General features: G+C 41.7%; 1 protein-coding gene across 1 annotated transcript in view; it reads right to left on the reverse strand.

Moving 5' to 3' along the window:
- Positions 1-14,272, reverse strand: part of LOC139386610 (paired box protein Pax-3-like) — a 33,325-nt gene extending 19,053 nt beyond the window's left edge. Inside the window, exons 1-4 of the mRNA XM_071132317.1 lie at positions 13,938-14,272; positions 13,053-13,288; positions 12,503-12,629; positions 11,932-12,078 (exon numbers count right to left, since the gene is read on the reverse strand). Coding sequence (XP_070988418.1) covers positions 11,932-12,078; positions 12,503-12,629; positions 13,053-13,288; positions 13,938-14,022 — 595 coding nt within the window. The 5' untranslated portion in view covers positions 14,023-14,272. The remainder of the gene's footprint in view (positions 1-11,931; positions 12,079-12,502; positions 12,630-13,052; positions 13,289-13,937) is intronic.
- Positions 14,273-17,029: the final 2,757 nt, after the last annotated feature.

Genomic DNA, 17,029 nt, shown 5'->3' on the forward strand with positions numbered 1-17,029 from the left:
AACCAGTGGCGACGAACCTGACATTTCTACTTTTAGAATCGCAATGCACGTCAGTAGCCAACAACTTGACTTTGAGCCAATCAGAGAGCACGAATCCCCACGTGGGGGGAGCCAACAGGAGTGACAACAAAAAAGAAAAAATAGGGGGGGCATGAGCCAGTCACAATTAATATGCAATTTAGGCTATGGGATGGGAGCTAGCTAAGTGCACAGATGCAATGCACACAACACTAAATACTTCCTTACTTCCTTATGTAGCCACTGTAGCTAATATTTACATTATCATTAAATCACAATGGATTCGTTTCCATGAAAAACTGCCTGTGTTAGCTGCCGAGTTAGCGCAGTGTCCTTAGCTAACTAGCTAGGTTGTGCCAGCTAGCGAATATGCTAACATTAGCTAGATATTTCAACAAGTGTCTATGGTCTGGCACTGGCAGTATGGGATTATGTGTTCAATTGTTTCTTCGTCATCTTGCTAGGTAGTTATCTACCTGTGGCCATCAAGTGCTTTCTACAAAATAGCAACATTAGCGAAGCTATCTAGCTTGTTAACATTGGAATCTAGACCATGAACTAAGCAACACATACGGACATGCATTGCCAAACAACGCTACTGCCACATTCTGGATCGGAGTATTTTAACAAGGCTGAGTGGCTGACGACTTCTAGGTCTTTGCTGTGTGAACACAAAAGGGATTGACTGCCGACAGTGTTCAGAGGTGCTGAGTACTGTCGGCAAGCAAACGTTTGACAATCCTAACGGTGTGTCTGAGATTTTAAATAATTACAGTGTCTTAGATCGATGCGTTGAGCTCTTTTTGGTTATAAAGCCCTCTTGCATAATCTTCTGCCGTACCTTACTAAATTGTTAACCTTCAGACGTATAAGTTACCAGACCTGGACTCAGGGATCCATTCAATCGCCAATGAGTCTGCATTGTTTTTCATTTGCACCTCTCGTGAGGAATCCTCTCCAAAAATCCTTCAAGTTGGTGGAGTTGGTGCCTTTAGGCGGGCAATTCAGGCGGATGTCAGAGGGCCTTTATACTGAAGAATATGTTTGTTTCATATCATTGTGTTTTGCTTTTCGAGTTTTGTGTTTGCTTTTCATGTATTGTGTAACGAATGCGTATGTAGATACAGTTGAAGTCGAAAGTTTGCATACACTTAAGTTGGAGTCATTAAAACTTGTTTTTCAACCACTCCACAAATGTATTGTTAACAAACTATAGTTTTGGAAAGTTGGTTAGGACATCTACTTTGTGCGTGACACCAGTAATTGTTCCAACAGTTGTTTACATACATATTATTTCACTTATAATTCACTGTATCACAATTCCAGTGGGTCAGAAGTTTACATACACTAAGTGCCTTTAAACAGCTTGGAAAATTCCAGAAAATGATGACATGGCTTCTGAAACTTCTGATAGGCTAATTGACAAAATTTGAGTCAATTGGAGGTGTACCTGTGGATGTATTTCAAGGCCTACCTTCAAACTCAGTGCCTCTTTGCTTGACATCATGGGAAAATCAAAATAAATCAGCCAAGACCTCAGAAAGAAATTGTAGACTTCCACAAGTCTGGTTCATCCTTGGGAGCTATTTCCAAACACCTGAAGGTACAACGTTCATCTGTACAAACAATAGTATGCAAGTATAAATGCCATGGGCCATCATACCGCTCAGGAAGGAGACGCATTCTGTCTCCTAGAGATGAACATTCTTTGGTGGGAAAAGTGCAAATCAATCCAAAAACAACAGCAAAGTACCTTGTGAAGATGCTGGAGGAAACAGGTACAAAAGTATCTATATCCACAGTAAAATGAGTCCAATATCGACATAACCTGAAAGGCCGCTCAGCAAGGAAGGAGCCACTGCTCCAAAACCGCCATATAAAAGCCAGACTACAGTTTGCAACTGCACATGGGGAAAAAGATTGTACTTTTTGGAGAAATGTCCTCTGGTCTGATGAAACAAAAATAGAACTGTTTGGCCATAATGACCATCGTTATGTTTGGAGAGAAAAGGGGGAGGCTTGCAAGCCAAAGAACACCATCCCAACCGTGAAGCACGGGGGTGGCAGCATCATGTTGTGGGGGTGCTTTTCTGCAGGAGGGTCTGGTGCACTTCACAAAATAGATGGCATCATAAAGAGGGAAATTATGTGGATATATTGAAGCAACATCTCGACATCAGTCAGAAAGTTAAAGCTTGGTCGCAAATGGGTCTTCCAAATGGACAATGCCAACAAACATACTTCCAAAGTTGTGGCAAAATGGCTTAAGGGCAACAAAGTCAAGGTATTGGAGTGAACTGTACAGCAGAACTGTATTTAACAGTAGAGAAAAACCTCCACACAGACCAGACCTCAAATAGGGACTGACTGGGCTTGTTGACTGTGTCGAGTCCAGTGGCCAAGACACACCCTGGCAAGCATTCCCTCTTCACCCTACTCTGAGATGTTAACACGAGGAGACACATATTACACACACATAGTGGCTGACACACACATACACACACACACAGAGTCACGACTCGCCAATACACACACACACACACAAACACAAACACGCAAACACACCCGTACACAGAGTTGCCAATACACACACACAAACACACACACACACAGTCACCAATACACACGCTCTGACTTTGCAATCTCAGCATAAAGATGTGGAAAGAGAGGGAGAGAGGAAGAAAAATAGGTAGATTGAAGGAAACTGATGGAGAAAGAGATTAGAGAAAGAGCCAGAAGGAATGAGCCGGATAGAAGGAGAGAGAGAATCCAGAAAGAGACAGAAAGCAACAGAAAAAGAGAGATACAGTAGCTATAAATAGAGAGAAAGGGTTTAGAGAGAGGGCCATATGGGGCTGTTTATGACGGGGCTGGTCGTAGGGCCGGGCGGCCCTTCCTCTAGGGGCTCTTAATAGAGAGCGTAATTGAGATGCTGACATGTGTTCCCCTGCACCCAAAACAAAAGGCAGAAGAGACAAATTAACTAGTTATTTGCACAGGGAAGTAGATCTGTCCCTTTCAGAGAGCAGGACTGGATGGCCGACTCACTGAATAAAACAGTACATCATCGCCATGGAGGCGTGACAAGGAAAAGCTAGGGCTAGACCCAGCAGATGCACACAGGGTATAATGGTTAACTGACAGCTTATGGCCCCAGCTGGAGTTAACAGTGTGGTGAGAAAAGGAGGAGAAAGAGGGGAGGATGGGGAGGAAGAGGGGAGTGGGGCCTGGCTCTCACTTGACTTGCTAAGGAGCCCCCAGGAGTCTGTTGCAGCTGCCTGGGAATGAGGGAGGAAGGGACGAAGGAGGAGGGATGGAGCAGGGATGGAGGGTGAGAGAGCAAGAGAGAGAGAGAGAGAGAGCGATTGGAGAGCGGGCTGCGGAGATCACACACAAAGAGAGTCAGCGATATGACGTTAAAAAGATGTATCACTCTCTGATATAGCTGAAGTGGCAAAAAGCCCCAAACGGCCCTGTGCAGGGCATTATGTGGACCCAGTGTGGGGCATCTTATTATTTAGTTCCAGTGGGGTGGAGTGAGGTGACAGTTTCACGGTGGCATTGCCACCCCCAAAGAAGGGACAAAGCAGTGGCACAGTACCCATGCAGGGCCACATGAACAGGCCAGTCTGCCACACGCTCCCCCCCAGCACTGACCCACCCCGGCCCAGCCGCCCAAGCCACCCGCTCCCCAGGTGCATAATGGCCCTAGTGGGCCTACTCTCATAGTCTCACACCAAGCAACCACCAGCATCATTCCAATTCACTTTAGCTTTACACATCCATGCAATAATATCAGAAAAACCTACAAGATTCCTATAATATTGGATGACTATGTAATATGTTCTATAGCCCAGAGAAATAGAACGGGAGTCTATTAGCTGTCATGGTGACCTAAACATTATTTTAACCTTCTCTTCCTGACGAGGAGATAGTTTTAACAGGCAGTGACCCTAAGTCGCCCTCTGACCCTGCCAAACTACACCCCCATGTACTGTCATAAAGGAGAGGGGCAGGAGAGGAGCGGAGGTGGGCTGCTGACCCCTTTACAGGCCAACATCACCCCTCCACAAAAACTTCATAGGCAGTGAACGGCCAGAGTTCAACCACTGTGGCATTCCTCAGTTTCTCTTCTTTTCCATAACACATTCTCTAGGCTGTGATGTGTCTTTCTTTCTGTTTCTCCTTTTACCGGTTAGTCTGTCTGTCCTGGTTTCTTTATCTTAACGTTCTGATATTTTCTGAATTTTTTAGGCATATCTCATCGTGCTTGGATAATGTTTGCGTCTAATCGAGATGCACAAAGACGCGAAAACAAAAGCAGACTTTTTTGTTGTTGTTGCTCTTTTCCGTGAGAAAACACGACTAAAAAGAGCTACGAAATGACTCTACCGTGTCCATTCCATTCTGCGCCGAACTAAACCGCTCTTAAAAAATAATAAAGAAGCCAGGCTAAACCAAGTTAAGTGATTGACAACGCTGTCTGGCTTTACTCAATTAACTATCTCATTGTATCGAAACCTTTTTTTTGCCAGAACTCCCCTTGCCCCTCACCCCCCTCCCCCCCCCGACCTCATTCTCTCCGAACTCCTTTATCCTCCACCATCACAGAGTTTTGCTTAGCTAATACTTCCAAGGAAATAGAGCGTTCTCCTTGACCTTCTCTTGGTCACTCTTCTCTTTCTCTCTTCTTCTCTCTTTCTCTTTCAGCCACTTCAAACTGTCTCTCTGGGCAGTGGGGAGAATGTGACGGGAGTCCATCAGCGACGAGAGGCAGGCCCAGGGCAGGACCCCGCTCCCTCACTTCAAAGTTGGCCTGCATTCATTAATTGTCCTTTGAATTAATATCACAGTCCTCACAATGCGGGTGCCAGCACAGAAAGAGGATTTAATGAAGCATAAAGCCTGTATTCACTTGCAGATAAACCAGTGTGGATTTTCTTGAGAGAGAGTCTTGAGAGTGATGCTTTGACATAGGCTGAAGTAAATGTGGTGTGTATAGCCAGGGTGAGAGGAGATAAATAAGGGAGTGAATAGGGAGGGGGATGCTTTTCAATGCACCGCTAACATTCACTACATGAGCAAAAGTATGTGGACACCTGCTCGTTGAACATCTCATTCCAAAATCATGGGCATTAATATGGAGTTGGTCCCTCCTTTGCTGCCATCACAGCCTCCACTCTTCTGGGAAGGCTTTCCACTAGATGTTGGAGCATTGCTATGGGGACTTGATTCCATTCTGCTACAAGAGCATTAATGAGGTCGGGCACTGATGTTGGGCGATAAGGCCTGACTCGCTGTCGGTGTTCCAATTCATCCCAAAGATGTTCGGTGGGGTTGAGGTCAGGGTTCTGTGCAGGCCAGTTAAGTTGTTCCACACTGATCTCGACAAAGCATTTCTGTATGGACCTCACTTTGTGCACAGGGGCATTGTCATGCTGAAACAAGAAAGGGCCTTCCCCAAACTGTTGCCACAAAGTTGGAAGCACAGAATAGTCTAGAATGTCATTGTATGCTGCAGCGTTAAGATTTCCCTTCACTGAAACTAAGTGGTCTAGCCCGAACCACAAACCATTATTCCTCCTCCAACAAACTTTACAGTTGGCACTGTGCATTGGGGCAGGTAGCATCCTCCTTGCATCCACCAAATCCAGATTGGTCTGTTGGACTGCCAGATGGTGAAGCATGATTCATCACTCCAAAGAATGCTCCAGAATCCAATGGCGGCGAGCTTTACAACACTCCAGCCGACGCTTGGCATGGTGATCTTGTGTGCAGCTGCTCTGCCATGGAACCCCATTTCATGAAGCTCCAGACGAACAGTTACTGTGCTGTTCGTTAATGTTGCTTCCAGAGGCAGATTGGAACTCAGTAGTGAGTGTTGCAACTGAGGACAGACGATTTTTACGTGCTATGGGCTTCAGCACTCAGCGGTCCCGTTTTGTGAGCTTGTGTGGCCTACCACTTCACGGCTGAGCCGTTGTTGCTCAAAAGTTTCCACTTAACAGCACTTACAGTTGGAAAGGTGGCATCCTATGACAGTGCCACGTTGAAAGTCACTGAGCTCTTCAGTAAAGCCATTCTACTGCCAACGTTTCTCTATAGAAATTGCTTGGCTGTGTGCTACTTGTATACACCTGTCAGCAACGGGTGTGGCTGAAATGACTGAATCCACTCATTTTAAGGGTTGTCCACATACTTTTGTATTTATACACTACCATTCAAACGTTTGGGGCCACTTAGAAATGTCCTTGTTTTTGAAAGAAAAGCAAATATTTTGTCCATTAAAATAACATAAAATTGATCAGAAATACAGTGTAGACATTGTTAATGTTGTAAATGACTACTGTAGCTGGAATATCTACATTGGCGTACAGAGGCCCATTATCAGCAACCATCACTCCTGTGTTCCAACGGCACATTGTGTTAGCTAATCCAAGTATATAATTTTAAAAGGCTAATTGATCATTAGAAAACTATTTTGCAATTATGTTAGCACAGCTGAAAACTGTTGTACTGATTAAAGAAGCAATAAAACTGGCCTTCTTTAGACTTGTTGAGTATCTGGAGCATCATATGACTTTCTTTGCAACTCTGCCTAGAAGGCCAGCATCCCGGAGTCACCTCTTCACTGTTGACGTTGAGACTGGTGTTTTGCGGGTACTATTTCATGAAGCTGCCAGTTGAGGACTTGTAAGGCGTCTGTTTCTCAAACTAGACACTCTAATGTACTTGTCCTCTTGCTCAGTTTTGCACCGGGGCATCCCACTCCTCTTTCTATTCTGGCTAGAGTAAAACGATAAACTTGGATTAGCTAACACAACGTGTCATTGAAACACAGGAGTGATGGTTGCTGATAATGGGCCTCTGTACATCAATGTAGATATTCCATTACAAATCAGACGTTTCCAGCTACAATAGTCATTTACAACATTAACAACGTCTACACTGTATTTCTGATCAATTTGATGTTATTTTAATGGGAAATTTTTTTGCTTTTCTTTCAAAAACAAGGTCATTTCTAAGTGACCTCAAACTTTTCAACGGTAGTGTACATTCTTTAAGTATGCAAGCCAGGAGAATCTGGACGTCTCTTACTTAATAGCTGAGCTTACGATTTTATAAAATGGTTCGCAGGAAACGACAACACACTACAGAAGTCAAAAATAAGCTACAACTTCGAAAAAGTGAACTTTCATTTGGACTTGATCCAAAAAACACCAGGAAAAATCCAAGTGGAAAAGGTTAAGACCAAACACATAAGTTAATCAAAAATGTGTACGACACTAAACTGCCTCTATGTTTGACTACTTGTGATGACACCAAACACCAAATGATCTGGGATACATAATTTATTAATCTATTGGTGTTAATAAAAACTCTCAGCCCTGAATGAATTCTGATCACTCCATCCAACATCAATCTCCAAGAAAGAGTTGCTATACTCCAGCTATTGTGAATTTGGATTTCTGGTGTGGCATACTGTCACAGTACAGTTAAATTGGGTTTATATAAGTATTAATAACCCAGGCAGGGAGACAGCCAGTGATCGCACACAGAGTCAAGACCCAGCTATTTCTCTTCTCTATCCCAGTGCCTGGATTTCTCCACTGCTCTGCCTGGAGGCAGAGATGGAAAGTAGTCGGTAGAAAACATTCCACTGGTCGCAATGAGGCACTGTTGTTTGTTATGACTGGAGATAGTCTCTCTCTCTCCATCTCTCAATCCCTCTGCTTCACTAAGACAGCGTAAAAACGCACGGACCGCTGACAAATATACAACGTTATAGAAAATCAATGTCTAACTTCCCTAAAGGTTTCCGCTGTTGTGTCTGAGGTTTTTTTTTTGGTGTGTTCCTGACATGGTCGGCTATTACTGAGTGAGTGAGAGACATGCGTTTATTGAAATTTCTGAATGCCCTGGGAGAAAAGACATTATGAAACATTCTAATTGGTTTATAGGGTTTGTGGAAATACACAAATCATAGCGGCCATTGATATGATTCCCTATAGATTTAGCTTCAACCGAATGATTGCAGTTTGCATATTACGGTCTATGCATGCCACGTTTAAAAATGGCTCTCACTTTTTTCTGTTTCTCTGTTCTCTCTCTTTCCCTCTACTCTTCCCCCCCCCCCTCCCTCCCCTCCCATCTCTCTCTCCTCTCTCTCCTCTCTCTCCAAACTCTCTCAGTCCATGCCAAAGTAGTGGGGAGCCAGTTTTCCCACTTTATTTACACAAACAAAGTCCTACTCAGTTTCTTTGACAAAAGCAGCTAAATCTTTCATGTTTTGTCAGCACTTGATTCCTCCTGTCCCCCTGGCTATTTGCCTGCCCCAGGACAATGGAGCCAGGAGAATGGGAGCAGATTTTGTGAATGTGCCTCAATGAAACCAATTATTACATGTTGACTGCGTTCACCATGGCAGATTTGAAAGAACTGGGCTTATTCAATTTGGCACCGCGGGATTCCCTTTCAAGATAAGTTATCCCTTTGACTGTTTGTATTTCTGAGCTTTTCTTTTTTCTCCCCCCCACCCAAACCCCCCCCCCCCCCATTGTCATAAATGGAATCTGCAAGAGTAGGCTACTCCTCTTTCATGACTTTGGTTATTTTAATTAGCTAAATGAGGCTAAAGGGGTGTCCGTTGGTGTTATAGTCATAAACAGAGGAAGGTGGTGTCATTCATTAGGAGGCAGTTAATGTGCCAGTATTTATTGATTAATTAACATGAAACCATTCATTCAGTTTAGGAGACCACTTCCATGCCGGTATCGTTTATGTAATTTTCTCATGCAAGATTGACAAGGTTGAGCACTTTCTGCAGACAATTTTTGCACCAAATGAATGTGTTCATACTAATAGAAAGTATTTACTATGTCCACAATTTCTGTTTTTTTTGTATTTATTTTTTTACTACTGTTAAATAATTGGTCAATCACCATAACATTATTAGTTATATATAAATAATCGAATTTATACATGTAACATTTTGTTTCCCCTGAACTCAACTATACCTCTTAAACAGGAACTGCAATCGTTTAACATCAGATTCATTTCCTGATTAAAAGCGCGACATTTACCATTTGCTTGGGGGCATCCTTTTCCCAGAATGCTCTAGGTGCCCTGTAATGTCATGCAGATCTAGTAGTAGCTACCTGGTCCCAGTATAGCTACTTCATCCCACTGAACTCAACAGTGGCCTTTTCCCAGACAAATAAATCAAAACAGAGCAGCTTTGATCTCTGCACTTAAGGGTAGCCAACAATGGAGGCCGAGGCGAAAGAAGCAGAGAGGAACAGTCCTCTCTCTCCTGCAACAATAGCCTCTACAAACACCTACTTAATCAATATTTGGCCAGAAGACACCCTCTCCATACCCAAGACAGCCTTTTCACATTCTAATGAAGAGCTTTAAAGGAAAACGAAAACAACAAGATCAACTACTTCCACAGGCACACACAAGAGGATAAGATAATTACATATGGCCATTGCAGACTGAGGGAAAAGGGAAAGTAGTCATTGGACTGTGTTTGAATTGGAATATAATTTGAGTAGACAACATTTCAGATATGCCATTATCAACACTTGAGTTTGCTCTGAGCTAATGAGTTAATGTTGTCATTGTGGATAAGATTAAGATGATTAGTCTGGCAATGTAACAAGGGGTCAGGGTACTGAATTAAAGGAAAATACGTTGAAGAATTCTTCCCAAAACACTCAACTATTTTTCTTGAATCTAAATAACACATAAAAACAACAACTTTTAGTCCATTCAGACGTTTGGCATATTTTAAAATAAATAGGCTGTAAATCATACTGTGATACATCTATAGGTCGTAATAACAATTTAATGTCACTTGTTGTGCACACTTGTTGCAACGTTTTATCATGCCTGGCTGTTCCTAACTTACTTTCTATATCCTAATCATACACCTCTCTCACAATATCTGCAAGCCTGTATAATATATCTAAACAAGGCATCATCAGCACGAATAGATAACAGAGAAAATGGAGGGGAATAATATCAGATATCGAAACACAACCATAATCAAAAGAGCACTATCACATCTCCATAAATGGGCTATAGATTGTTTTGGACAAATTTGTCACAGCCCCGCAGGAAAAATATTAACCAAACTGAGAGAATACATTTTAAAAGGTTAACAAAGTAAATTGCCTATCCTGATCTGTATTCGCGATGCCTCGCCTGGAAAAGGCAGGAAAGCGGCTATACATATGGCATGAATGCGCGCGCCGCGGGCGAAGAGGACCGGGCGGGCTTTGTCCCTAGATGAAAGTGGGAAGAAATAAAAGGTTTGAGTTTAATCTACTAGAAAGGGTTTACACTGCGATGACTGATGTAAGGAGTAGTAAGCAGACCATGCCTCCTGCGCAACGAGTCTAAACACATGAGTAAAATAGCGATAAGAAAGGCCTAATAATCATTTGAGGATGCTTGGAAAATGTGTTTAAAAAAAATGGTTGAGTTCTTCAGACATGTATTTGCTATAAGTGAAAAGAATTTACCCCCCCCCCCCCCCCAAAAAAAAAAATAAAATAAAATAAAATACAAATAATAATATGTAAAACAGGCAATGTATCCCTTCCGAAACCTTGTTATGAACTTGGAATAGGCTTTGCTCACATTTCTAAAATTGTATGTTTAAAAAAGTCAGTTTCTGAAAGTATAGCCTACATTCCTGAAAAACCAACAGGTCACCAAGCAACAGGTGTTCGGGAAAAATCCAGGTCATAGGGAGAGATAGGATGCTGTCTCGTTCTCTCTGAGTCTGAATAGCAAACCCATCTCTTGACGCTGAAAAAGTCTCCAAATGAACATTTTGTCGTTGAAAACGGCCATTTTCTCTCGGCGCGCAGTCTATAAAACCGACCGGAGTTGCCCATTGGTGTTATCTGAATTATTCATCGCTCATTGCGGGTCCATAATGTCTTCTCCCAGCCTTTTGTCAGCGCATTTTTTCTCCCTTTCTCTACACATTTTGAAAAGCTTTGGCGTCTTTTTGTACACCACTGAGCCGCTTGCTATAGCAGGCCTTTGTGCGCCTGAAACCGAAGTGTGAGTCTCAATAGACTCTCTCGCCTTTGTCCGGCAAGTTCATCCTCAAGTGTCCGATTGTGTGCGGAGGAACCGTCTTTTTTATGGGGGACGGAACAGTTGGGCAAATGTTTGATCAACTTCATATGGAAACGTTTGCCTTTAGCAAAAGTTTCGTTTAGTATAAACACAGGCATGCAACTCAAAAGTCCATATTCATAAAGTTAGGCTAGGCCTGTATTGCAGAAAACCACCAAAATAGTTGTTATTTTCAAATGCTTAAATATTCGTTTTTTTTCATTCAATATCTATCTCATATCTGCACAACAATCATTCCGCTTGACAAACCAACCACAAAAAAGTTAAACGTAGAGTCACGCGTCCAAAATGTTTTATTTAGTAAACGATTTAGGTATTTAATTAAATAGTAATGGTCCATGATTATATTTCCATTTATCGCATTATATGGGTATTCTAATTCAATTCTGCATTTTTTTTCTCTGCACATTATGTAGGCCGTACCCATCTGAATTTAGTGTAATATGCAGGTTATTTGCTAATTCAGCATCTTTAAGAGACAACAACACATTTTTAATATTCCCCATTTCTCCCAATTTTCAACTGTCTCAAGTGGCCAACGAATTAACCGACTTTTTAACAACTTCTAAACAACATCTCAGCACATATTGTATCACAACCAAATATAGAAAATTGAGAGGAAAAGAAGCATTCCATACTTCTGAAATAAAAATAATTTTCTAAACCAAAATTGCACCCTTGTCCAATAAGGAAACCGTGGCCTACAGTCAACATCGCCAAAGCTTTGCACTGCTTTTGATTAAAACCATTACTCACATCTATCCCCGAGGATGCCGTCGATGCTGTGTTTCGCTCGTCTTTCGTTCTCTTCCAATTCCCTTTTCTGGATTTCATCATCGTCCTCCTCATCTTCTCCTCCAACTCCCCCGAATTTACAACGCATGATACGGCTGATTGAACTCACTTTCAAAGTAAATACATAAGTGATAAATTGTTAGTAAAAAAATCATGCTTGAATTGATGAAAGTGCCAACATCCAATGCATTTTGTCTTAGCACCTGTTGATTGGTTTTCACCTCGCAATAATGTTTCACAAAATTCTATTTATATCTGTTTATATTTTCAAACTTTCAGAATGTTTACAGTTGTTGCAATAGGGGTGTCATTATTGCATGCTTTTATGACTTTAGTAGACCTATAGACTATCTTCTCCTGCACTTTTTTACTAGGCGTATGCAAACGCATAATATTATTGTAGGCTTATACAATTTTAGTTAAGTAGTGTACATTTACATATTGGACACTATGCTCTGGTTAAGATAATTATAATATATGTTTGGTTTGTAGATCTTTAAGGTATAAATTATTAGTTAAACAATGTAAATACCTGAGGGGATGTTGTTTCTGTCGCAGATCCCGTCTTTGAGTAATTTATCCCTGATTTCCCAGCTGAACATGCCCGGGTTGTCTTTCTTGTATTCCTCGATCTTCTTGTCCACATCTGGGGTTGTTGTCTGCTTCAAGTGGCAAGGATGCAGGAAACATTTCATTAGGCCTATGATTGCTATTGCATATGTATTTATTTTAATTTTAAAATAAATTAGGCTACACTGTGCCTAATAGGCTATACAGTTCTGTTGAGTTTTATCTTTTACCTGATCGTTTTCAAAACCCATGTTTTGACAGTCTGTATTAATATGGTGCTAAAAGTGCGCATAAAATAAGGTCTTATAAATTAAATATGTATTCGAAATAATGAATAGCATATGACAATAAATTATACCACACAAAACTGTTAATTCTTATATATCCTTTTAGTTTAACGGCCTGTCATCCCCAATTACATGTATCCTGTTAGTGGCGTGTTGAGGTGCAGCCCATTAAGTTGGGCTTGACAGAGACATCGCTGCTATACAGTCCGGTTCTAGGGCCCTCACCTTGGGTTTGCTGCCTCCGATGGACCCGGGCCTGATGGAGCCTGTCTCCTGGTACCGGCACAAGATTTTGGACACGCATCCATGGGAGACTCGGAGCTGGCGGGAGATGACACAGGGTCGGATGCCGTGGTGGGCCATCTCCACGATCTTGTGGCGGATGTGGTTGGGCAGGGGTCTGCCGTTGATAAACATCCCACCGAGCTGGTTCACCCGGCCCTGGCCTAACGGGGTAGAGACTGGACGGAGGGAACGCATTTCATTCAATAACAACAACAAAAGTAAACCCCAGCAGCAAAAAAAAGCCTAAACAATCAGGACTATATTTATTTATTCAACGTTTATTTATCCTATCTCAGTGAAAGGGGCTATATTTTTCAAGAGAGACCTGTTGCAAGAAAATATGTTAAAAACATACCATTTGATCTCGGTCTTTTGCTAAATGATTAATTGTTCTTGCTATTACATAGGTTAGACTTAATTGATGGTGCACAATGTAAATCAATATAACATTTATAACAAGAGCATTGTTGATGTTTTGATATCAACTGCTACTATGTTAATTCAATTGAACCAGGGATTGCTACAAACTGTTTATGGCTTAGTAGGCTAGTGTAGGCTACTTACAGTTTCCAATAGGCAGCCTACACATTTAGGGAATACATCAACTTTGATTAATTTGTCAAAATGTTAGTTTATGTGTAGGCCTACTGTTAATTGTCTGTTAAAAGGCCACACTAAGACAATTATTTATATATGAACAACAGTTTTGCAGCTGTTCAAAGTTGACACAATATCAACACTTGCTTTCTGATTGAATCCTAAACAAACAAACAAATCTTCCAATACGCAAGAAACATGCACTTGGTTCCATTTGCAATAGCCTACCTTCCAGAGAGTAGCCTCCCCGCGGGTAGTTTTGGTGTGGGTTCGGGCGCATCATCCTCGGTATGCCCCCCGCTAGTGCTGTCATGTCTCCTAAAACTCCGCCAACGATGCCTTGCTCTCGACCAAATCAACACCAACCCGTAAACTTCAGAAATATTCTGGGATCCACAAAAACGTATAGCTTAAAGGCCTACACGTTGGCTTCGATGGAGCAACAGGACAGCCTCCACGGGTTGCTTCGTCAAAATAACAACATGCAAGAAAAAACGCAAGTTAAATCCTTGGAGAATGGTGCATTTGTCGATATTCAACGTGGAGTGTGAAAATATTGACAAAGCAATGTTTGCCTCTGTTGAAAGTAAAGGCCGCTTAGTTGGAGTTGTTGTTGACACTTTATGTGAATTGAGAAGATGGGTGGAAGTGAAACATTTTATAAGTTGTTGCTCTCCTTTCTCCTCAGTCCTTCCAGGCCTCTGATTGGCTTAGAAAGGCGAATCCCAGGGGCGCTGAGGGTGCATTTTGATTGGCCGACTGTTTTCTGTAGTGACCTCACGGGTTCAAGGCGTTGAGTCTTGTGGTGCTCCCGAGCTTTTGCTTTCACAGAATCTGATCCACGATCAGCCCTCCAGTCATCAACGGTAAAGGCTATATGGTCCAACCATGTTGATGGATGAAGATGCGCCTTTTAGTGAAGGCTACGCTACCCCCTGTAAGTCACCAGTCACCAATGTATTGCTTCATTATGATGTGACTATTTCATAACAGAATTGCACATACACCATTTTCTGCCTGTGAAAGAACACACACACGAACATACACACACACTCACACTGTTTGCTATGCAGAGTGATTTTACAAACAGGAATTTATTGTGGTATTTAGACAGTAGTGCACTAATTAGAATATAAGGAGCTATGCGACCCAGCAGGGTGTGACGCCTGGAGTGCAGTAAAGTTGTCTGTAGCGAAAGAAAGTACAATTGTGTGAAGACATTATTTATAACTTCATGAGTGTCAAATGCCCCCCACCCCTTCTTTTATCACTCTCTCTCTCTCTCTATCGCACACGCGCGCAGACGCACTTTCACATGCACGCACACACATACACACAGCCACCCCAGCTAACATATATGTTTGTTTTTTTAAGTTGTGGGAACTTATGTTTTGATTTCACATTGGTTGTGGGAACGAATCCACGTTCCTTACTGGTAAAACTGAACGTTTTTTAAACATTCTGAGAACAGAAGTGAAAATGTTGCCTGTTCTGCGTAAGTTCATTTTTAGGTTGCAGGGAGGTTCTGAAAACGTTTTACTCTGGTTCTGAGAACGTTTTCCTGGGAGGTTTTATTAACGCTCTGAGAATGGTTTTTGAATAACTTCCTTAATACTTTCACTGAATGTTTCAATACGACTTTTAATAACACTGCTAGCTTATTTTGAATTAACTTTTTTTTTAAACTCCAAGCACAGATAGGACACATGGAAATTAATTTCCATAGGCATCAATCATGCAAGCACATTTATTTTTTATTGTGACACGCTATCCATGGAATTAGTCCACTGCACTATGAAGATGGAGCTGGCATGCAATGTTCTTTTAAGCATACAATGCTGTTAATTTGTGTCTATTCAAACAGAACCCATTTCAAAGGAAACAAGCACTCATCAGGTGTGGCCAATTCGTGGGCGCAACCGACACACCTGAACACACTTAACAAGATAGAGGATAGAGAGAGTTTCGTTGATGCTGAGGACTGAATATACATGTTTTTAAATAACATTTGTAGAACGTTCTTGGAAAACTTTTCTTGTGGTTTTTATGGAACGTTGTCTTCAAGTTCTGAGAACGAAATGTATATTTTTAAGTAACATTCTTAGAATGTTCTCCAAACCTTACTAAAGTGTTAGTGGTTTTTTTTTTTGAAAGTTTGCTTAACGTTCCCGAAATAATTTGAGAACATGACTTTAAATAGAACCATGAGAAAACTGATAGTAAACATTATGCTGAAGTAGCCTACTGAAATTCCCAGAAAAGAACATTGTTTCTAAACTTTCTTGGAACAATTTGAGAACATGACTTTAAATAGAACCATGAGGAAAAATGTAGGAAATGGTATGGTGAAGTACTGATATTACCACAGAAGAATGTTGTTGAGAAGAAAGCTCTCTGAACCCTTCGAGAACATTCCCAATGTTAAACCAGTTGGTGAACGTTCCTGGAACATTACCAAAATGTAAATGAAATGTAACCATATTTGAACTTTTAGGAAACGTTCTGTAAAAATCCTTAGGACTCTATTGACACACCTGTGAGTCAATCTAATTAACATGATAAACAAATCCCCTTCAAAATCTGCCAGTTTAAGCTAGATATATGTTTTTTTTTTGTTACATGGTCTGTGTCCCAATCCACCACATCTGCCTATGTTGGCCTTCAGCATCTGCGGTGAAAAGTGGCAGGGCTACAGCATTGTTTGTCAGACCAGGAGACATCCCTAAAATCTGACATTTGTAGCGACCCCCACAAGCCCCACGGGACTCATCTGAAGTTGGTACCGGTTGATGTGTCAACTTCCGGTTCGTAGTGTCTGAACCGTTTGGGCTACAAACTAATATGACCCCCACTATGGGAAGGGGGGACTCTGTTTTGCTCTACGACCCCACAAGTGTCACAGGATTCATCTGAAGGTAACCCGGGTACCGGTTTAAAATATGAATGGAAGGAAGTATGAAGGTAGTTTTGTAGCAACAAAATAAATTGGTTAAATATGTGTCCAAAAAACGAAATCCCCCTCCCCGGCTTAGACTTTTAGTGGTTAAGGTAATGAAATAACCCCCCCAAAATTGTTTTTTGTCAAGTTCCTTAATTCCTTAAATGTGCTGAGAATGCCAGCAACTATCCTGCACGTTCCCAGAAAGTTGTGGGAAGGCAAAATAACCATAGGACAACCACGTTCTCACCAAGCTCTAAGAAACATATGGTTCTCAGAACGTTATGTGTGCTAGCTGGGACTTGTACCCCATTCAGAAGTTTTTGTGGAGGCTCATTGAACAAGTCATGTCAGTCAAAAAGCTTCTCCCATTCACCACTCC

This window comes from Oncorhynchus clarkii, chromosome 28 (assembly GCF_045791955.1).
Source record: "Oncorhynchus clarkii lewisi isolate Uvic-CL-2024 chromosome 28, UVic_Ocla_1.0, whole genome shotgun sequence".
NCBI lineage: Eukaryota > Metazoa > Chordata > Actinopteri > Salmoniformes > Salmonidae > Oncorhynchus > Oncorhynchus clarkii.